Source organism: Myotis myotis, unplaced genomic scaffold, assembly GCF_014108235.1.
Source record: "Myotis myotis isolate mMyoMyo1 unplaced genomic scaffold, mMyoMyo1.p scaffold_m19_p_2, whole genome shotgun sequence".
NCBI lineage: Eukaryota > Metazoa > Chordata > Mammalia > Chiroptera > Vespertilionidae > Myotis > Myotis myotis.
Window position 1 is genome coordinate 161,932,013 of NW_023416324.1, and position 23,933 is coordinate 161,955,945.

At 37.2% G+C, this 23,933-nt stretch overlaps 1 protein-coding gene across 16 annotated transcripts in view; it reads right to left on the reverse strand.

Moving 5' to 3' along the window:
• Positions 1-3,398: 3,398 nt before the first annotated feature.
• The window catches only part of ZNF148 (zinc finger protein 148), a 139,262-nt gene continuing 118,727 nt past the window's right edge, over positions 3,399-23,933 (reverse strand). For 15 of the 16 annotated variants that reach the window (XM_036352949.1, XM_036352946.1, XM_036352939.1 and 12 more), the window contains 2 exons: positions 6,970-7,088; positions 3,399-6,337 (listed from right to left, as the gene is read on the reverse strand). In XM_036352949.1, coding sequence (XP_036208842.1) covers positions 4,745-6,337; positions 6,970-7,088 — 1,712 coding nt within the window. In that variant the 3' untranslated portion in view covers positions 3,399-4,744. Of the gene's footprint in view, positions 6,338-6,969; positions 7,089-17,792; positions 17,867-23,933 lie in introns of those variants that run through there. The other variant, XM_036352954.1, reaches the window with a different exon arrangement.

Here is a 23,933-nt window from a genome sequence, read left to right on the forward strand (position 1 = left end):
AGATAAAATCCAGTATAATTCAAATCCAACAATGAAAAATTTCCCCCATATTGTTGCAAAATTCTTTCTACTGAAATGCTCTGCTACAATAAAAAGCATACATTACATATAAAAGATACCAGTGTACTAAAAAGTGACAGAAGTGAACTAGCAAATCCTTCAAAGCACATTTATATAAATGACTAGCATTTAAAAACATTTCTCCTATAAAATGTAGGTCATATACATTTAAAAATTGGCGGTTTTATTTCTAAAGCAGTGATGTGTGTGTTCAAATAGTTAGCTGTTCTGTACAGTATAATATCTACTGAATTCAAACTACAATAGGTTTGTCTTCCTTTGTTATTTAAGTTGAATAAGTTCATCTGATCAGCTGAGAAATCAAGCTTGAAAAATAAGTATCTAAAAATCAAAGTAGAAAGTTTAGAATTATTGAAATGTAGATATGAAATATGAAGAGAACTATTTCACAATGGAGCTGAAGTCACCTCAAAACTTATGGGCTTGAATCTAAAACAGAAAAACAAATATTAAAATTCAAAGCAAACCACGTTAGGTAGCAGTACAGAAGCAGGAAAAGAAAATACAACACACCCCCTTCCTTCAGTGTGATGGGCACTAAGTTTTGCGGTCTTCCTCCATCTTGCAGAAGAGTGGTAAGGCCATTCAATGCTTAGTGAAAGTGAGTACAGATGAAGTCAGATTTAGCCTGTCTCCCCTGCAACTTCAATTATGCTGTGTAAACAGTGTTACGTTCCAATAGGAGGAACAATGGAATTTGTTTATAAAAACTGATTAAAGATAATCATTATTAAATGAAATAAGGATAATCAATAACTCTGAAATGTTTTTTAGAACTTTCCTGATGCTACTTGTAAAGTTAGCACTGCTATGTATTATTGCTTACATACAGTACAACATCATATGCCTTCTAACATAAAGAGTACTGTGATTTGTTTGTACATATTTACAGATTCTTAAAAACAAGCTGTAAAAACATTACATACTTTCAGACGATACAAATTAGCACATTGGTACTCACTTCAAAACAAATGGAATGCATAACATTAATAAACATCATAAAGGAAGACACATAAAAGTCCTTGATTGTCAAGACACGTTTATATATAAACTCTAACTGTGCAGAATTAAAGATTCAATCATAGGTACATCCTTATTTGATGAACCATATTTACAGCATGGTATTGCATAAAAAAATAAAATAATGTTTACAGGGTTTTACTTTTTTATCCATTGGATTAAAGAAAGCAACAAACATAACAAGAAATGTTTGTCTGCTTTAGTTTGTTTCCTACCAAAGTTTAAGTGAATAAAGGAAACACACGGTTTTTATTTGCAGAAGATAGCAAAAACAACTGGAAAATTATTTCCCTGAAATAAAGTAATTTGAAACGGAAAAAGTTTAAATTAAATTGCAGAGTCAAAAAGTTTCTCACTGATTATAATAGTGCTTCAAGTAAATATACTGTGAAAAAACGAGTTCTAGTTTAAAACGTTCTAAGTCTAAGAAATGTAGTATTACAGTAATGCCTACTTTTAAAGTTTCCCGGCGTTTGTTTTTGTTTTTAAACAGCCCTTTAAAAGCCCAAATTAATAAAATGAAACAAGTGGCAAAAGATCTAACCTAGCTGGCACTTCACGTTTCTCTCACCTGTGGAAATGAAAACCTCCCCTGAGCACAGCCTTTAGCCTTTCTCTCCAAGAGAAAAGGACCCGACCACTGACAGTCCTCAGCCAGAGCTAAAAGGATGGATTTTATGGCATCAAGTAGAAAACTTGCAGGTAGGTCCAAAATAGCTACTCAAATAGTCCAAACCAAATGAAATGTGTGCAATAAGTTAAAAAAACAAACACAAAATACTTTTTAGAATATGTGCAAGAGATATTACCTCATCTAATGCAATCTGTTTTCAATCTTCAAATGCAGGTCCTAAGTGAAAAAGCACCTCATTCACACTGACCAAAGGTTGGAGGGTGTAAAAGCACGTTTCAAAAGAACAATTTGCTCACTGAAAGTAATGAGAAACACAAATTGCAAAAGGATATCTCATATCCTTGATATTCTGATCTAAAGCAGCACAAAAGGCTACTTGCTTTCTCTGCTAATTGCCCAGATAAAAATTAAGTAACTTTCTAAACCAAATTGGGAAACCCACAATGTTGAGATGTTTACCATGTGATAATAGGACAAGGTAACTGGTAGGCATTCAGAATTTCACAGTAAGAGAATAACTATATTAAAGTCAGTCAGTTATGCCAAGTATCACTTATTGCAAAAATGTTTATAATGTGGTAGAAATGTCTGCCATTATACAGATTTAAAGAAATGTGTTGAACACAGGAATGCAAAACCTGAAATTCTGCTTGCTTAACTCCCATTTTCAAAGGCCTTTCTTCGTTAGCTTACCCTAACTGCTCAGCAGTACAGTCACATTCTAAAAACTGTGCTGCTGTTAAAACAAACTAACAAAAACCTTTATACTGCACCAAGAAGTATATCAAGTTCTCAACAGATCAAAAATTTGATCAGGCTCAAAAAATAACTCAGGAAATAAATGCCTACTATCATAAAGCAGTCCTGTAAGAAAAAGACCAATCCTATCTAGGGAGAGCAGTTCCATTTGCACCATCTCACCTGAATGAAGCTTCCCTGCGACTGTGATGTGCAACACAACACACACCATTTTTAAGAGTCAATAATGGCAGAACATTTTAAATATCTACTTCAAAGAAGTCTTGAAAAATCTGCCAGCAAAGAAAGCTGTCAAGTGGAAAAATGAGTATTTCAAGCAAAGCTTAATAACCAAAGTGTAGAGGAAACCACATTAAAGATAATTTATAGTCCTTATTATAAAAACACCAATATGTTCAAAATAACTGAAAATATATTTATGGTGGATATTTCTTTGTTCCCTTTCTTTATGAGAACAGTCTTGGGATAATATTAAATAGAAGAAAAAATAATTTAAATGTATAACATTCTATACTGAAACAAAGACTACAGACCTATAGGGCCAATATAAAAGTTAAAATGGAAATTAACAACAATAAAGTTTCATTTTCCAAGGCTATTAATTTTAGATTATCATTGGTACTCTATCAGTATGTGCATTATGACAAAGATGGCTACTGGTACTATGTCAGTATGTGGGTTATGCAAAGATGGCGAAAACTTCTTTAAAGAAAATGAAAAGTTGGAACAAATAGGGTAATAGAATCTATAAAACTAATGTTATTTTCCAAAAATTAAAACTGTCCAAAGTGTAACTCAAACCATCATTCTTCAGAAAAGTATATATGTATATATAAAAGCACTATTTATTGTACCATGCTGTATTATTTTAAGACAAAGTATTAAAAATAAAACATTCGTAGTATAAGGATAAAGTCTGTAGTTTATTTAGATTTTGAAATGCAACAAAAAGTTTCCGATCACTCATCTAGCTGAAAAAGAAACTGTAGTTACTAGAATTAGTAAACACTTTTGGTTTGTAAAATAATAATGAACAGTGTTCATTAAAAATTAACTCAAGATAAAATAAGCAATTAAAATGCCCATTTCTTTAGTTCCTCTGGATACTGTTTAATTATCCAATCTATAAAGATTCTAGAGAGAAGAGGATTAAACCAAGTTTTACAGTTCCAAAGATACCCAATTTCCTTTTATTGCCAAAAATTAAAATTGTCAATTATGAGATGATTATGACACAACCATATCAAACCTAAAAATCTAAATCTTTTTTTATTTTGAGAAATCAAAAATACCAAATAGATTCTAAGTGCTCTATGTTAACTGAAGTGTATATGTAAAGTAAAATACAATTAAGTTTTAAAACGTGGAATATACATTTGTATAAGCATTATGTTCTTGGGAATGTAATCTACAGAATATCTTCTTACTAAAACTTCAAAATCTTGATACCTTGCACATGAAAAATCATAAAAAATATCTAGGTACAACTGTACAAAGAAACTGACACCAATATGCATACTTCCATAGAAGTGAATGCTTCAAACATTATGTATTTTGGTAAAACTTTTGAAAGTATGCATATTTTAAAAGTAACTAGGCTTTTAAATAGTGGAGTCTTAGACTATCAGATTTTTATTACTTTTTTCCTTAAAAAAAAAACAACATGTCAATATAATGCAAAATAAAAATCAAGGGTATATGGCATGTCATTCTTTTTAAAAGGGTGGTTTCCTGGTTTCTTTTTCCCCCACAGGACACACTAATTTATTTACGCCATAATCTCTTGACATTTAAACGTTTGAGTTCACTCTGTAAAGTATAATCAAATTCCCTGCTGAAGTGCAATGACTATGCTGAAAAACTTAAAACAGTATGAGTAAATTTCACACAATTACTAATCTCCTAAGAATGTACAATGTTATCAGTTAGGAAACAATTGTGCGAAAGTCTTTTTTTTTTTTTCCTTTTAAATGTGGTGTAGGTGGAATAGCAAGTTTCTGATCTAAAACAAGTAATGCATTGCTTCTATAAAGGTGACAACATGTAAGGCAGTTCAAAGAATGCTGACTAACCAAACAAAACAGTTATTGGTTTATCTTGCTATTCATATCAGCTTAACTTGTTATACCGCATTGCTCTTAAATCTGTACAGCACTCCATTTTACACAGAGTAACCCCACTCTTGATTATTCTGTTCTAAAGTGCCAGTATTATTTACACACTTTTTTTTTTTTTTTTTTTTTTTTTTTTTTAGCCAAAAGTCTGGCCAGTTGTGGCATCAGGTGAGGATGTCATCCCAGCTCTATCATTTACATTCACCAAGGGAAATTCTGGAAATTCAGCACTTGTCCCTGGTCCCCGAAGGTTCACCTGTCCATTGGCAGTGCTAAATTGAGTAGCTATTCCAGCTCTTGATCCGTGATATGGAGCACGGAAGGGCTGTTCAAAGGAGCTCATTTGGTAAGCTTGGTGGACAGGCTGAGCCTCAGCTTTCTTCTGAGAAGTCACTTGATCCAAAAAGTCCTGTGTTGATGTGGCAGAAGCATGGTTTGTCTCATCACCTGAAAAGGGAAACGAGTGCTGTGAATCACCAACTATTAGTCCAAAGTGGGACTTATCTGGAGTTGTTCTTAGTGGAGAATTCATTCCTGATCGAAAGCTATTGATGGGCATGGCTGCATAGACTTGCTTGTCTATGGAAGAGAATGCTGGCTGACTTGGAAGGGTCTGGTTATCAGTCACAAAGTTAAGGCTCGGGCTATTCAAATAGGCATCATTTTGGCTAGTTCTGTCCAAAGCCTGCTGCAGAAACTTTGAATATTCCTGCAACATGTTGGCTTTATCTGATGAGGATGCTTGGGAGCTTGATCCAACATTCTCCGACTGGGTGACCTCAGGTACTTCTGAAGAATTTATTGATATGCTAGAAGTCACTTCTGTGTCCGAAACACTGAATGATATCTCATGCTGTCCATTAGCTTTATGGGAATAATGATCCAAAAGGGTCTGTAGTACCTCATCCGGAATAACGTTTTTGTCATGATTACTCTTAATCTCCACATTCAGTGCCTGTGTATCTAATATGGATGCTGTGGTACTTTCATCGATGACACTTGCCACAGCTGCTTGTGTTACAGAAGGCTGAGAGGCAATGGTACCCACATTCAGCGCATACTCCCTACTACTGTTACTTGCTGCTTGAAGGTATCGCTTCTTCTTCAAAAACTGCATGGCATCATCATAATTAGTGCTGCTGTGCACAGGTTTACTGGGACCCTCTTGTAAATTATCAACCTGATCAATGTCAGCATTGCCCTCTGAGTCCAGTAAAGCTTGTTTATCCACAAGTTCAAAGGCATACTTTGAAACTTTGCTCTCCTCATATGTGGATAACGGTGAAATTGTTTGGTTTTGCTCCAGTGGCTGTTTCAGGCTTCTCTTACTGTTAATTTTTTTGAGAACCAACTTCGGTGGATGTATTTCTCCTGATGCATCTTCTAAGTGCGACCCCCCAGCGGAAGAATGTGGCATTTCCACAGCATACTCTGCTACCATGTACTCGTCTTTCACTTTAGCACTTGAAGAATAAAGAGGCAAGTAATCGTTTTTGTCTTTCTTCAGATCAGATTTGTCCAAAGCACCCTCTTTGTCCAGCCCAGATTTTTTCTCAGTTTTCTGCCTTTTCTTTTTTGGCAGTGAGTTATCTTTCGGTGATGTCGAAAAGCCAGAATCTTCCTCAGATGTCAGAAGGCCACCTTTGATAGCACATCTGTTCAGTTTTTTGTCATGATTTTCATGGCACATACGTTTATGTTTCAATACACGATCTGTTCTGGAAAAATACTGTTGAATTCAGAGTTTGGTAGTGAGTTTTTTGTTTTAGTTTGTGTTTTTGGCCAACCAAGAAAAGAAAAGAAAAAAGCAATTAATATAAAGATAGACGTAAGTATATTAATACAAACAATTCCAAACTAATTTTGCTGAGCCAATCATCTATAAAAATTTAATCAACAACAGTTAGGAAGTTCTTCAAGTAGATCTAGTAGTAACAGTTTTTAATTTATTAGAATTATTTTATAATTTAATTTAGGGTAGAAGAATTTTCAAGTGTCAATCATATCTCAATAAAGTGGATTTTTTAAAAAAGAATTTCAGCCCAGCCAGTGTGGCTGAGTTGGTCAGGTGACATCCGCGCACCGAAGGGTTGCCGGTTAGATTACCTGTCAGGGCACTGCCTGGGTGGCAGGCTTGATCCCCAGTAGGAGGAGCGCAGGAGGCAGCTAGCTGATGTTTAGCTCTCACAACGATGTGTCTGTCTGTCTGTCTATCTGTCTCTCTCTCTCTCTCTCTCTCTCTCTCTCTCTCTCTCTCTCTCTCTATATATATATATATATATCCCTTTCTCCCTCTTTCCCTCCCCCTTCTTTGCTGTCTAAAAATCAATTTTAAAAAAAGAATTTTAAACCACCTCTTACCTGTAAACAGTATTCACACTGGTAAGGTTTTTCTCCACTATGAGTTCTCTTATGCCTTTCCATATGATATTTTTGTATGAATCTCATACCACATTCATCACAGCGAAATGGCTTTTCACCTAGTACATGATATAGAAAGTTTACAACAAAACAAATACTGTAAACTAACAAATTATTTTAACACAAGACTCTCTAAATAAATGGCTTTTGAGAGCTGTCATACTTGGCTCTTTTTAACTGATAAAAAGTCTCCCCTAAAATAAAGATACTGTCCCATTAAGTTTTTCAAATAATATTTTGCTTTATAAAAATGAAAGAGATTGGCTATGCCATTGAAAAGAAAAACCTAAAGCAGACATACTCAATTTCCCTGCCTTTCAATTATGTGTATATATAACATACTCTTTTCCATGGAAACCAGGAGAACCAGGAACTTATAGCAATATGAACACTCTTTCAGTGAGTGGCTTATCTTTCTAATCCTTTTCTCAATCATATAAAACAATATTTTAAAAGAATTTTTGAAAAAGGAAATGTTACCCATACATAGTCCAATACAATTCTTGGGTACAACCATTTTAATTCTACATTGTTTAAAAATATACTTGTGGTTAAATGGAATTGGAATCCTAGGAAAATACTCTTAAAAATCTAATTTACTAAAACATAAGAAGAGCTTAGCTTAGAGACTGTCTCAAATGTAAAGTCTGATTCTCTTTTTCTCAGCTCAAACCAGAATTTCTGATGTCCCTTTGGGAATGAATTAAATGAGCACTGTTAAACTGGACACACATGCGCACACACATTTTAAAAATCTCATGAAGAATCCTTAGCTATAAGGAACCATTACTACGGAGATCTAAAATTAAGTTTTACTTCTAAAACCACAGAGGTACCAAGACGCTTCAATGGGAAAACAAGAGTTTTTTCAACAATGAGACTGGCACAATCTGATATCCACACACAAAGGAATGGAGTGGGACCTCTACCTCACCTCATACACAGTTAACTCAAAATGGATCACAGACCTAGATGTGAGAACTAAAACTATTAAATAAAACGTGACCTTGGGTTAGGCAATGATTTCTTAGATATGGCACCAAAAGCACAAGCAACCAAGCAAAAATAAGTAGAATGTTATTTCATCAAAATTAAAAACATTTGTGCTTCAAAGGAAACTATCAAGAAAGTGAAAGACAAAATGGTGTAGCTGCTGTGGGATATGCGAGGACCAGCGCCCCATCTGCACAAGAGTGGTCTTTTTCAGAGTGGGGGTGGAGTTGTTTGGCTACCAGGGGTTTTACTTATTTATAGCTTCATTTTTTACATTAAATCTGATATATCTGGAGTTTATCCTCAGAGAGAATGTGAGGTACAGATAATAGTTTGTTTTCCCATATGGCTATCCACAGTTTCCCTAACCCACTTATGAGGTGATCTTTTCTTAATCCTATTTTTTATCATAATCATACACTCATAAGTTCCATGGGTCAATTTCTAGACCTTCTATTCTGTTTCATTGGTCTGACTATTCATAACCCAGAACCAACTTTATATTTGTATACAGTGTATGAATACATAGCATATACATTAAAAATGGTAAAGCTTACTGTATGTAAATTACACCTTAATTTAAAATAATGGAAAAAAAGTCTAAAGTCAACAAAACATAGTTCCTTTAAGATGAAAAAGCTACTGAAAATATAAACTATATGCATTATCTATACAAAGCATCATAAGGAAAAATCTTCAGTTATTTTGCATAATAAAACAAATCACTATTAGCCCATCTTCCTCCAAAAGATCAAAACTTGAAAACTCATGGGTGAATAAATATGGTACTAGAACTTATTGAAGTTCTCTTTTGATTATTTCAATTTCTCAGTGAAATAGGAAGCAGGCTGAAAGTGAGATGGTAAAAGAAAATTCTGGAGGTTTATGGAAAGGAGAGAATATAAAATATGTTTTGAAGAAAGGTTGGCAGCTTTTCTGTAAAAGATCAGACAGTAAATATTTTAGACTTTGAGGGTCATACAACTTTGGTCACAATTACTCAACTCTGCTATTGTAGGGAAAAAATAGCCATAGATACTACATAAAGGAAAGGGTATAGCTATGTTCCAATAAAATTTCAGTTACAGTAACAGGCAGCAGGTGCAACTGGCCCATGGGCTAAAATATGGACCACATCTAGATGAGTGGGAGACTGAATGGACTAGAAACAAGTGATTTCCAGTAGGCATTTAGGGTCTACTTAAAGTGACCCTAATACAACATAGCTTTGTTTTATTCCAGAGACGGAAAGAGTTAAAGTTCCCAAAGCTGTAATTTAGCCAAGTGTATACTATGTATGAGAGAGAGCAAGGGATATGTGTGTAAGTGAGAATGATTACGATAAACAAAGACTGCTGAATTTAAACTGGGTAAGGAAAGTGATGAAAATACAAGGAAAACAAGGATAGTGAAAAGGAGGCAGAATCGCTGGATTGTAGGTTTTCATGGAGACAAAAGATTGTTGAAGCCTAAGTATTTGAGGGATGAGCAGGAATGACAAGGGGTAGTGCATGGAAAATGAGAAAATTTAAATCACGAAGATTTAAGGTAGTCTAAGGTGTGTGACCAAGAGGAGGGAGAATCAATAGCAAGATCACCAACAAACAGAGGTCTGAAAACTGAGAACATTCAAAAAATAAACTTTGACAGGGGTTGGCAAACTTCTTTTTTTTTTTTTATAAAGGGTCAGATAGTAAATATATTAAGGTTTGTGTGCAAGAGGTCAAATCAAGGATATTGTATACATACTCAAATAACGAGAAAAAAACACAAATTTTTACTGATGAAAGTCAAACTACAATAATTATAAGATTGATGGTAACAAAATAAAAATTTTTTTTAGAATACAAATGTCCTAATGAGAAGACTGGAATTATTTTTATGAGAGGAGGTAGCATTTTTTCAAATTGGGGTTTTAAGTTAATGTTCCTATCATCAGTCAGTTGCAAATGTTTATCTGCTAATACTTATCTGCATGAGATTTTACATATTCTATCTTTGAAATTGTCTTGTCACAAAGACAGGTACTGATAACAATCCATAAAAACGTATCTGTAATTAAGAAATATTTATCACTTGGAAGGCATTTATAAAAGTCTATTAGATTCTTCTCTTGATATTTGCCTGTTAGCATGCTATTACATTGCAGATTAATTACTTCCAAATGAAGGTTAGGTGGAATTACAATTTAATGGATTTTGAAATAAGGACCTGCATCAAGGTCCAAAAACTGATCAAAGTTGTAGTTTGAGCTTAGAAAGTATATCTATCCCATATTTGTGTGGGGATGGAGGTTTTACTTCTTGTTGCAACTTGTAATGAGGGAAGTGTATAAAGCAGCATTTTGTGATTCAATAACCTTAGGAGCTGTCAAAATAACTTAACCACAGTAGAAGTTTCACTGTAAGCACTGTTTTCTCCTTCTTAATGAAGTCAATTAAGTTGACTTCATTAAGAAGTATTTTTAAGTCTTAAGGAAAAGCTAATTTCCAAAGCCCTTCTTCAGTGCTCAATAATTGTGGTTGAGAGTGGTTCTTCTCATTCAGAAAAATTTTAACACATTTTCTACACTCAAAACTCCAAATAAAATTTTACCAATTCAAAGCTATTAAACTGCTGTAGAGAATATCCAGTTTTCCATAAGAGACAAACATTAATGAAACCAATGATGGGTAAATCCCCTAGAGCAAATGAAGTTTACAGTTGACACTATTGGGTCCAATGACACATAATATATTCAAATGTTTTCCACAAAAAACTGCTCAGGTAATATAACAAATATTCATGTTTTAAATGATTTACATTTTCTCAAGCTTTGTAAATTAATCCAATTAAACTTTTTTCTGCTCCAAACATTTTTCCGTCAGTTGTGACACATCTTAGCAGAATCCATTTCAGATTATACTGAAATAATGTTTATATCATGTATTCTTTTTAAGAAAAATAATTATTGAGCTGTAATTCATATAGCATGCAATTCAATGAGTTAAAGTGTATAATTCCTTTTTGAAAAGATTTTCGTCTATACTTGTTCCATAGAGGCTAATTTTTTAGTCATTCAAACTTAACCTTGTCTCCTTGGATGAATAAAACTGAGTAGTATTGATAATAACTGTCAACTCACTAAGAGCCAAGGAAACCACTTGGAATTGTTTGTCTTGTTTTTTAGTTAACTAGTGAAGTTATTCCATGTAAGATTTCATCTGAAAATCTGGGCTCCACAATAAAAGCTTAAAAACCATTATCCTATACCAGTTTTACTCCTTTAGTTCCTTCTGATCACACTGTTATTAAATTTCATCTATATTTATTCTTCCTTTGAAATGTCTTTCTATCCATTTCATTCAGCTTCTAGTCTTAATGTATTGTTCATAAGTTCAGGCCCTCATTAGAGTATGATAGTGGTGCTCCTAAGAAATCTAATAAAAGCAATTGTTTCAATGAGGACGAAAAAATAATGATTGAGATTAGTTTCAGAAGTTACTTTCCTGTAATGGAAAAAGTATTAATAGCTAATTAATTAATCTAAAACACAAACACTAACTAGCAAATAAATCCATACTGTTACCAAAGTAGTAGCTTCAAATCACAATTCAGCACAATGATTTAATGTAAAGTTTAAGTTTATACACAATATTCAGGAACATATTTACCACCTAAGAACTGTCATCCAAAATGTAAAAACAATGCATATGTAACAGCTTGGAAATACAAAACATTACATGAAACACAAGGGGCAAAATGCCCAAAAATACTATTATTCTGCTAAAATGGCCACTGTCTATTTTTTGGTTGCAATCTTTCTCTTTTTAGAATCATAAAAAGCTAGGTAACACTGGCTAGCCACTGAGCAAATTCTCCTACTAATAACCCAGAAGTCTCAGAAATAAAGCAGAGCACCAAGCAATGTTTTTGGTAGGTAGCTTCCATCCCTCCCTGTAACAATCATTCTCTTCTCCACCCTTGCTTAGCATCTCCTAAACAATAACCACTCAAATTTGTCTCCTGCCTAGTCCCTAACATTTAGGTCCATGGCTTCTGCCTAACAAAAACCTCTGCATTTGTCACTGAATTCTACAATTTTAAAATAATCTTTCAGTTCCAAGTTCCTGAGTCCACTGTCCATTTCTCATACAATAAAATGTCTTAACTAGATAGTATATCTATACTAATAAAAGGGTAATATGCTAATTAGACTGGGAGATCGGACATCTTCTGACTGTCTGACTTCCTTCTGGACAAAGCCACAGTAGTGGGGGCCGAAGCAGAGGCAGTTAGGGGCGATCAGGCCAGCAGGGAAGGGCAGTTGGAGGCTATGAGGCCGGCAGGGGAGGGCAGTTGGGAGCCATCAGGCCGGCAGGGGAGCGGTTAGGCGGTGATCAAGCCAGTAGGCAGGCAAGCGGTTAGGAGCCAGTGGTCCCAGATTGCAAGAGGGATGTCCCTGTGCGATGGGGCCTAAACTGGCAGTCGAACATTCCCTGAGGGGTCCTGGATTGGAGAGGGTGCAGGCTGGGCTGAGGGACCCCGCCCCTTGCACAAATTTCGTGCATTGGGCCTCCAGTTTTTCTATAAGGACAATGTTAGATCTTCTCAAGATTCAAGAATTACAGGTGATCAGACTCAGTGTCCCTCCCCTCTCCCCTATGATAAAAAAACCTAAAAGGTAGGTGAAGTAGGCAAGAACATATCTGATTGATTTTTAGGGATGAAGAGAATTACTCCATTAGATAAGCACAACAGGCCTATGCAGAATACTATTTTGTTTCAAAAAATAGTAATAAATGTGTTGCTGTCTTTGTGTTGGCATTCATTTTATTTTTCACAACGGCACTTTTTAAAATTTAAGTAATTAATTTACAATCTGGTCAATTCCCCAAGGTAATTAACTGAAAGTTGACATAATGTATTTTCTGGAATAACTAAAAATGCACACTGAAAGTTTTTGCTCAACAGCATTCTTTAAGCACCCTTAGAAAGTCAAAATCAGCCCTGCTGGAGTGGCTCAGTTGGACGAGTGTTGTCCTGTGCGCTAAAGGGTTGCCAGTTTGATCCCCAGTTGGAGCACGTACGGAAGGCAACCAATTGATGTTTCTCTCTCTCTCTCTCTCTCTCTCTCTCTCTCTCTCTCTCTCTCTCTCTCTCTCTTCCTCTCTGTATGTCTTCAGGTGAGGCTTAAAAAAAGAAAGTCAAAATCAAAACAGATAATAAAACATAGGTAAAGAAAAATCCATTAAAGACCTCTCAAAAATTATATGGGGAAAGAAATGAATAAACTTTTGGTTTTTTTGTCTATCAGCTTTTTTCATACCGCTGTGAGGAGGAGACAACACAGAGCTCTACAGGAAATAAAGAGTAGGAAGTACTCGCATCAACGATCAATGATGCAAACAGCAAAAACGTGGAATGGGAGACAAGCTGGATAGAGAAATAACTACATTAGGATGTCAAACCCTATGACCTACATTTGCTTCTTAACAGTATCATGAAGTAAGATTCTCTCCAAAAGATCTACAGAAGAGCAAAACAAGTTACAAAATATGTAGAAGCTATTATCATCATTGTGGCTGCTTTCAAAGAAAGTCAAGACACTCATAAAATTCAGGTGGGGGTTGAAAACATTTAAGCATTTTTGAAAAATAGGAACTCTTCAAAAGATAACATCTAAACATCTTAAAAATATCCAGAATAAGAATGAATTACCTTGATAAATAAATTTAATTTCCCTAAATATTCTAAATTCTATTTCTTCATCATAACTGTGTCCAAATCAGATAGTACATTTTGTCAGCCACTCTTCCACCAAAGGCCCAAATAAAATGTATGAATTCTGCCCTAGCCAGTTTGGCTCAGAGGATAGAGCGTCAGCGTGCACGAGGCAGCCAATCAATGATTCTCTCTCATCATTGATGTTTCTATCTCTCTCTCCCTCTTCCTTCTTCTCTGAAATCAACCTATAATAAGAAAAGTGTAATATGCTAATTAGCCTGGACAGTTGAACAACCTTCCGGACGTCATTCCGGACATCCTTCCAGACGAAGCGATGGCGGTGGGGGCAAGGCAGAGGCGGCTGCCATGGCGGGTGGGGGCCATGGTAGAGGCAGTTAGGAATGATCAGGCAGGCAGAGTGGTTAGGGGCGATGAGTCAGGCAGACAGAGGAATTAGGAGCTATCAGGCAGGCAGGAGAGTGGTTAGGGGCGATGAGGCAGTCATGCAGAGTGGTTAGGAGCCAGTGGTTCCAGATTGTGAGAGGGATGTCCGACTGCCGGTTTAGGGATTGGGCCTGAACTGGCAGTTGGACATCTCCTGAGGGGCCCCAGATTGTGAGCGGGTATAGGCCTGGCTGAGGGACCCCACCCCCATGCACAAATTTTGTGCACTGGGCCTCTAGTAAAGAAATTTTTAAAAAGTATGAATTCTGAGTTTGTGCCATTAAAAGTCAAATGAAAAACTTTATCAACAACAAGAAATTTTGACATTTGAATCCTTAACCTTAATGAATTCAAGATTTGAAAGACATAACATTCAATTGGGTTCTGAAATAATAAATAGAAGTAGCTACCAAATGGCAGCTTCAAATATTAGAGAATCCTGAAGGTCTTCAGGCATTTGAGTTCAAGGAAGTAATTGGGTGTTTTCCTTAAAGAATATGGTGTGAAAGGAATTGTAAAACAAAGCATTAGATCTAGACTCAAAAATGTTTTATGCTTTATCTTTTGTAGAATGTAAAATAATTTGGGGAGCAGGGAAGGAAGGTCCCACATTAAAGGAAGGCAAACTAACAAATGAAAGGGTAAAGAAACTTACTTTTGTTCTAGACTAACCATGTTTTTTAAAGTGCAAAAGTACTTTTTTTAAAAATCCAAAACATCAAAAATAAAAAACTACTCTGAAAGTAATGTTTTGTAAATTAGGACATCCTGTTAAAGTTAAATTTGGGTTGTCCTTTTTCAGCTCTTTTTCTGAAAATCAGTGCATCCTATACTATTCAAAAACGAAGAGGATCCAAAGTCCAGAAAACATAACTTTCTTTGTTTCACTGTACTATTCAGTGGTTTCCAAGTTTTACCTGCTGACTATAAACTGATCAAAACTGAAGTAATACAACATTCCTTGAAGCTTAACAATGCTGTTTCATTTGTTTAAATTTTAAGTAACTTAATAAATTTGCAATTAGCTGTATAAATTATAATTTTTCATATTAATTATCTATATATATATAAAGTCAGTGACCTGAACACTGGAAAAACTGGTATCTATGATGCCCACTGCGGCCAGAGAAACTGCCAACCAGGGGGTGGGCCCGGCCGGCCAACCTCCCGCAGCCCCTCCCCGCAGCTGGCTCTGCCCTGATCGGTCTCTCCCACCCCGATTGAGGGCGGGTTGGCCAGCAACCCCCCCCAAGGCCCTTCCCTCCCCTGCCGGCCCCACCCCCGATGGGCCCCTACCACCCTGATCAGCCCACAGCCCCTCCCCCACACCGACCCCACCCCTGATCACCCCCCCACCCCAGTAGGAGGCGGGGCCAGCTGGCCAACCTCCTGTAGCCCCTCCCCCCCAGCCAGATCTGCCCCCGATAGGCCCCCACCACCCCAATGAGGGGCAGGGCCAGCCGGCCAACCCCCTGTGGCCCATTCCCCCAGCCAGTTCTGCCCCCTGATCAGCACCACCCCCCCCCACACCAATCAGGGGTGGGGCTGGCCAGCCAACCTCCCATGGCCCCTCCCCCAGCCCCATTCGGGGGCAGGGCCTGCCGGCCAATTGCCACGGCCCCTCCCCCAGCCAACCCAGCCCCGATCAGGCCAAGATTGGGATGGGCTTGCCAGCCAACTTCTCCCTGTCTCCTCCTCCCGACAGGCCTGGCCCCAATTGGGGCTGGGCTGGCTGGACCCCTCCCCCCTCCCCACCCCCCCCCCCCGCCTCCATGCAAGAATCCGTGCACTGGGCCTCTAGTAGTTAACAAAACAGTTAACAAATTTCCAGTTTTCTTCACAAAACAATAATATTCTTCCAACAAGGGAGTAAATGCCCTGGTATTTTATAATAGTTATAAAATCTAAGGGTAAGTTTGATATTCCTTAGATGGGCATCAAGGCTTGACAATATAACTCTAAAATCAAGCCTTCTAGTCTTAATCTCATTGCTACTCTACCCACTCCTTTCTGCTCTACTCAGAATGGCCATTTACATGTTGTCCCTCTTGCTCGTGCCCCCCCCTCCACCCCCCCCCGGACCAGCTGGAATTTGTTCTTACTCCTACATCCTCAGTCTTTATTTCAGGCAGGCATACCCAATAACCCACAAGCTATAAGGCCAGGTCCAGAAGTGACTGCTCTTACCTGAACAAAATGAAAACCTCTATGTTTGCCCTAGCTGGTTTGGCTCAGTGGATAGAGCATCAGCCTGTGGACTGAAGGGTCCCAGGTTCGATTCCGGTCAAGGGCACATGCCTGGGTTGCGGGCTCTATCCCCATTAGGGGACATGCAGGAGGGAGCCAATCAATGATTCTCTCTCATCATTGATGTTTCTCTCTCTCTTTCTCTCTCCCTTCCTCTCTGACTCAATAAAGATATATTAAAAAACAACACAAAAAAAACTTCTATGTTTAAAACCAAAAGTTTTTGTGAGCTTAAAATGTTCTTGGTGCTAAATCTACCCTTTCAATAGCATACTGGTTAAAAGCATGAACTCTGAAGACCTGGACTGTGACATTAACCAGTTGTGTACACTGGAGTAAGTCACTTAATCATTTTGACCCATAAGTTTTCTTATCTGTAAAAAAAAAAAATAATTAATTCATTCATTAATAATAATTGTACCCTTCTCACAAGACTGCTGTGAAGACAAAGATAGTTTATGTATTGCAGTTAATAGAGTGCTTGGCAGAGAATAGGTACTATTAGGTTTGTGATCTGATGACTTCTTGGGAATTTCTGGCACTTTTTTGTCCCACTCAAACACACTATTTATTTTGTTAAAGTCAAGCACAATGATCTATTGAGAGGTAAGTAGTAAGTGTCAAGCATGAAATCTGTGCACGTTTTCCACACTGAACTGCAGGATAAAAGCCACAGGCAATAGCCCTGACTGAAATCTTGCTAATACAGAGCATTCCGCAACTGAGCTATGACAAGGGTAAGGAATCAGGAATTTCTAGTTTTTTAACTATCTTGAAGTACCTGCCTCCATCTGGTTCTTCATCCAGTATATCTGACACTCTGCTTGTCTTGTTATCCAGCATCTATAATTATCCTGATGTCTGCTTGTCTGATTTTTAAGTTGCTACTCTCTGTGTGTTTCTGAATTGATGTCCACCACCAATTTACCTATCCGTTCCCAGATTCCCAACATCAGTACACTCCCTATTTTTCTCCTGGTTCTGGCTTCCGTCATGCTTCTGCTCTACCACCTACAGTTCCTGTGATGACACCTGACTCCCACATAACACAGGGGAGTAATTACAAAATCTAAATCTACCTCATAGGGCCAGTTACGTTCTACCTCTTCCATGAAGCCACCAAGCTGAATCCTCAATGGTCTAATTCATCTCAACTGCTAAAGCACCAGTTCTGTACTACTTTATAGGATTTGTCAAGTTGTGTATTCACTCAATGATGATACATAAATAAGAATGAGACCACTTCTGGAGATTTGTTAAACTAAAAGACTTGTCAAAACAAAATGGTAAGCAATTTTTTTAAATACAGGCACTATAAACTAATAAAGAACATTTTACATGAATCTGAGGGGAACGGTTACTCACATACACAAAATACACATAGATACTTAACTGAAAACTAGGCAACTTACATTATAAAGCCTCTTTGATTCTCCACATTTCAGTTCTAATGCATAATGTTAAAATAGAGTTAATTTTCTGGATGGCTCCCACCCCCCTTTCTCTGCCCCCCCACCCAAACACAGAAAACCTTTAAGTATGGTACAGTGTTTTATTTATAGGTGTATGTATGATTTCTTTTTTATCTTTACTGAGATGTTTGTTATATAGTGTGCAATTTTTATGTGTAATCAAATCTTTTCGTGTGAATTATTAACAGTTTTGCAGAGGAAAAAAAAATCTGGTTTCTGAAAGCTTTGTTAAAGCAGAGCATGTCAGTCACAGTAATCTGTACCTCCCTGCTTAATCTTTCTTGGCAAGCTCTGTCCATGCCAGTGCTGTCTGGCTTCAGCAGTCACAATGCCAGGAGCTCTCACACTATAGGCCACGCTCTCAGTAGCACAAACAGGATTCAGTTCCTTCATCTTCCAAAGAGTTAAACCCTAACTAGGACTGTAACATTTTCTCTTAATAGGACTACTTCATTAGAGCTAATAAACCATAAAGGAGGGTATCAAAATAACAAGAGGAAAACCATAATTTACAGTAATAACCGAACCATACTGAAGGAAATACAAAGTGTTGAGCTAACTAAGTCAAGAGTGAATCAACATTCTCTATGACTCTACCCACTAGGCCAACTAGTTTTAAAAAAAATAATGCAGCTGGGGATTGGGGGTGGGTTTAACAAAAAAGAAAAAATATAATAATGATATTATTCAGCTATTTAACATAGTTGTGAGCAAAAATCATAGTCATGAGAAAAAAGGGATAATATATGTTTTTAGACATGAAACACGCTTACTCAGAAGATGTTTTCTAGTGTTTCTTACTACATTTTTAGCTATAAAATTGTACACATTTGAGAACTAAACCCTTGAAAAAAATTTTTGGGAAAAGAAACCTAAAGTATATTGCATAATTCTAAATTATTTGGCTTATTTTCAAAATCCTTTCATTTTTGGGAGGATTTATAAAATCAATTTATAAAAACTTCCCTATATACAGAAAAAATTTCATAACATTTTTACTAATGAAATAAGTACTCTTTAGAGGAATTCAGAAAATTAAAATACTGAAAATTATACTTAAGTTCTTTACTCCTCAAACCCACACTCCCTCCCCCATGGCAATACGACTGGCTTTTCCTTGCAGAAAGTAAAATGATGGCAAGATTTTCCTCTAGAAAAGAACACACCTGGGTATATGTCATTCTAACCTTCTATATATGCATTTGAAAATGCAGCAGAAAAGGCCCTTTAGATAAAAGTACCTGATCACAAAGCAAATATTCCAGTGATGATGAATGTTTAACCTTGGTGTGTACCTGAGCAGTAATTCTGACCCTAAACAAAATGATCGATTAGGATCATTATGTTCAACCTTCACTTCAAGTCCTCACCTTCTCTCCCATATCCCCAAACATATCATAAGCAAAAGATCTACAATATATTCACAAGACATAAATTTCCCATAACTGCCAAAAATAACAATCCCAAGGATATCCCATTTTGACAGTTTTCAATGCCTTAAGCCAAAGAAATAAAGCTTTAACCAGAATTTCAAAGATCAGCCTTGGGATGAAAAAGTCCTCTCACTTAAAGTGGTATTTTGTAGACTAGCCTAAATTTAGGAAAGAGAAGGAAGGAAGTGACAGTCTGTACAGACTGTTTAAAATTTCTATTTGAAAACCAAATCAAGCTAGGTTCTAGGTTTTTAAACACCACAGAGAATTTCTTTATTGGTGGCAAGAGCAGCCAACCAGGTAATGATTTTTAATCATGTTGCAAATGGAGGAGAGAATGGGCTTGGGGCTGGGAGAGTGCATGAGACAGGGTAATAAAAAGGATGAGGGAGGCCATAAGGAGAATAGAGCCTGTAAGAACTAGTAATTATTCTCAGCACACAACCTTTGAGAATCAGTTGATAGGTGACTCATTATCTTCTTTACAATTTAAAATAGATAAACATATGCAAATAAAAAACATATGCAATAACTAATTACTACAATGCATTCTTCTAAACTAAGAGCCTATAGAGAGAAAGACTTGACATGGGCAAACTTAAAGGCAGGATGCCCCTCCAAAAACAAAAGCTATTTAAAACATGAAAGGACAGTAAGAACAAAAAGATAAATGGAGACTGACTGTATTTGTGGTTCTAAATATCTATTCCCAGATAAGTATAGCTTACAGGTATCTTGATTATAAGACAAAAATATCTTACTGTCTTCAGAAAAGTCTTTATAATAAAAGGCTAATATGCAAATAGACCAAACGGTAGAACAACCGGTTGCTATGGTGTGCACTGACCACCAAGGGGTAGACACTCAATGCAGGAGCTGCCCTCTGGTGGTCAGTGTGCTCCCACAGGGGGAGCGCCACTCAGAAGCTGGGCTCACAACATACCCCAAGGGCTCCCGCCAGGCTGAGGGAGCCCTCCTGCCCCCCAACCCTCCCCCCACCCCCGAGTGCACAATTTCATGCACCGGGCCTCTAGTAGTCTATAAGAAGAATCAAGAAAAGAAGGAAAATCTAGTCCCCTTCTATCAGTAGTTCCACCTGGAAGGTGATGGGGGAATGACACAGGAGTAATGGGGTAAAATTGCAAGTCTCTTCAAAAGAAACTTCTCTCTGTTAAGGAACGATACTGACTGGTTTGCCCTGATTCCTCTTAACTCCTATCTTCTTCTAACATATTCTCTTTAACATGGGAACTCTATACTTTGTTTCAGCCCCTTTTAGAGGTTACCAAATTCACAGGAAGCATTAGTAGCAGAGCAAGAAAAACGAAAAAAGGCCAAAAGCAATTGTTCTGCTTTGAGTCCCATTCAGCATTGGTAGTGATCTTAAATATGTACTCTGGAGTCACAGAGTCCTGCACAGGAATCTTGGCTCCATCATATACTAGAGCCTATCTGCTCTTTCCTCTATTCTCCTTTTCCAAAAATAAATGTATAGATAAATAGTTAAAGTATTTTGTTTTTGTTGTTGCTTTTTAACCTTTTTATTTATTATTTTGCTTTTCACTTTTCTTCTTATCCACTCATTCTCTTTCTACTTCCTCCATACTGAACCATGGCCATTCCCCTATTCATTCAATTCCTTTACCTTACTTTCTAGATATAAGCTCTGTCTCTACAGATTCTCTCCCCGCCCCCTTTTTTTCTGGATGTTTGTTGTTGGCATTTTTTGGTTGGTTTGTTTTGTGGAGTTTTCTCCCTATACATGTATATTCTTTCCCCTTATTTTTCTTTTCTCTCTTACTCTTTTGCCTTTTTGCAATATCATTTTTTTGCTCTCTTTTCTCTGTCCTAATTCTCTTTTCTCTGGTGGGCACTTTTATTGGGGTTATTGATGTCGTGAGTACATTCAGGTTTGGTCCCTTTGTGTTGTGTCTTAACGAGTTGTATTTTGTGCTTTTCGGTCAACGTGGTAGAGAGTGAGCCACATAACCAGATACCTTGAGAGGAGATTCCATCCACAAACGGGACAATAACATTCAAGACCCAACTACACCAAAAGAAGCCAAATATACCAAGTAGGGGGCATCTCTGGAATCACATAATCATATCAATTGATGCAGAAAGAGCATTTGACAAAATCCAACACCCATTTTTGATAAAAACTCTCAGCAAAGTGGGAATAGAGGGATCAGACCTCAACATAATAAAAGCCTTATATGACAAACCTACAGCCAATATCATACTTAATGAACAAAAAGTAAAACCATTTCCCCTAAGAACAGGAACAAGACAGGATGCCCACTTTTACCACTCCTGTTTGACATAGTACTGGAAGTGCTAGCAACAGCTATCAGACAAGAAGAAGAAATAAAAGGCATCAAAATTGGAAAAGAAGAAACTGTCCTTATTTGCAGATGACATGATATTGTACACAGAAAATCCCAAAGACTCCATCAAAAAAATTCCAGCCTTAATAAATGAATTCAGCAATGTAGCAGGATACAAAATTAACATCCAGAAATCTATGGCTTTTTTATACACCAACTAGTGGCCCAGTGCACAAAATTCATGCATATTAAAAGGGAATTAATTAGAGGAAATATTTTAATATTGCTATTTGCCCTTTCTCTATAATAGAAGTGTCAGAGATTAAAGAAAATTAGTAAAAATATATAAAAATATCCCTCCTGTCAGAGTCTGGGGCGTGCCATGGGACACAGAGTCAAGTCGCCGCCCACCCGCATGCGCCTCGAAATCGCATGAGACCCAGACCCGGCTCCCCCACCCCTGTCAAGCCCCGCAGGTGGGGGGCACAGCCTCAGGTTCCCTGTCAAGCCCCGCCAGGCGGGAGGTGCAGTCTCAGGTCCCCTGACCCCGGCATGAGGATGCGAGGCCATGACGACCATTTGCATATTAGCTCTTTATTATATAGGATAATGAACTCACAGAAAGAGAAACTAAAACAACAATACCATTTACCATTGCCCCCCAAAATTAAGATACCTAGGAATAAACTTAACTAAGAAGGTAAAAGACCTGTACCTGGAAAACTACAGGACACTGAAAAAAAAGAGAGAGAGGAAGACATAAACAAATGGAAGAACGTACCATGTTCATGGGTTGGTAGAATCAACATCATTAAAATGTCCATATTACCCAAAGCAATCTACAGATTCAATGCACTCCCCATTAAAATACCAACGGCATATTTCACAGACCTAGAACAATGCTCCAAAAATTCATATGGAATAATAAAATAACCCCAAATAGTCACAGTAATCCTGTAAAAGAAGAACAAAGTTGGAGGGATCACAATACCAGATATCAAACTATATTAAAAGCCACTGTTCTCAAAAATGCCTGCTACTGGCACAAGAACAGACATATAGACCAATGGAACAGAACAGAGAACCCAGAAATCAATCCAAGCCATTATGCTCAATTACTATTTGACAAAGGAGGCAAGAGCATACAATGGAGTCAAGACAGTTTCTTCAATAAATGGTGTTGGGAAAATTAGTCAGATTACAAGCAGAAAAATGCAACTAGAACACCAACTTACACCATACACAAAAATAAACTCAAAATGGATAAAGGACTGAAACATAAGACAGGAAGCCATAAAAAATTTAGAAGAATCCATAGGCAGCAAAATATCAGACATGTCGTAGCAGTATTGTTACCAATATAGCTCCTAGGGCAAGGGTGGACAAACTTTTTGACTTGAGGGCCACAATGGGTTCTTAAACTGGACCGGAGGGCCAGAACAAAAGCATGGATGGAGTGTTTGTGTGAACTAATATAAATTCAAAGTAAACATCATTACATAAAAGGGTACGGTCTTTTTTTTTTTTTTAGTTTTATTCATTTCAAACGGGCCGGAGCGGGCCGTAGTTTGCCCACGGCTGTCCTAGGGCAATGGAAACAAAGGAGAAAATAAACAAATGGGACTACATCACAATAAAAAGCTTCTTCACAGCAAAAGTAACCATCAACAAAACAACAGGGAGTCCCACTGCATGGGAGAACATATTTGCCAATGCTGTTTCAGACAAGGATTTAATCTCCAAAATCTACAGGAAACTCATACAACTTAACAAAAGGCAGATAAACAATCCAATCAAAAAGTGGGCAATGGACCTAAATAGACACTTCTTAAAAGAAGACATACAGAAGGCCAAGAGACATATGAAAACATGCTGAAAGTCACTAATTATCCGAGAGATGCAAATCAAAACAACAGTGAGGTACCATCTCACACCTGTCAGAATGGCTATCATCAACAAATCAACAAATGACAAGTGCTGGAGAGGATTCGGAGAAAAAGGAACCCTCATGCACTGCTGGCAGGAATGCAGACTGGTGCAACCACTGTGGAAAACAGTACGGAGTTTCCTCAAAAAGTGAAAAATGGAACTCCCATTTGATCCAGTGATCCCACTTCTAGGAATATATCCCAAGAAACCAGAAACATCAATCAGAAAGGACATATGCACCCCTATGTTCATAACAGCATAGTTTACAATAGCTAAGATTTGGAAACAACCTAAGTATCCAACAGCAGATGAGTGGAATAAAAAACTGTGGTACATCTACACAATGGGACACT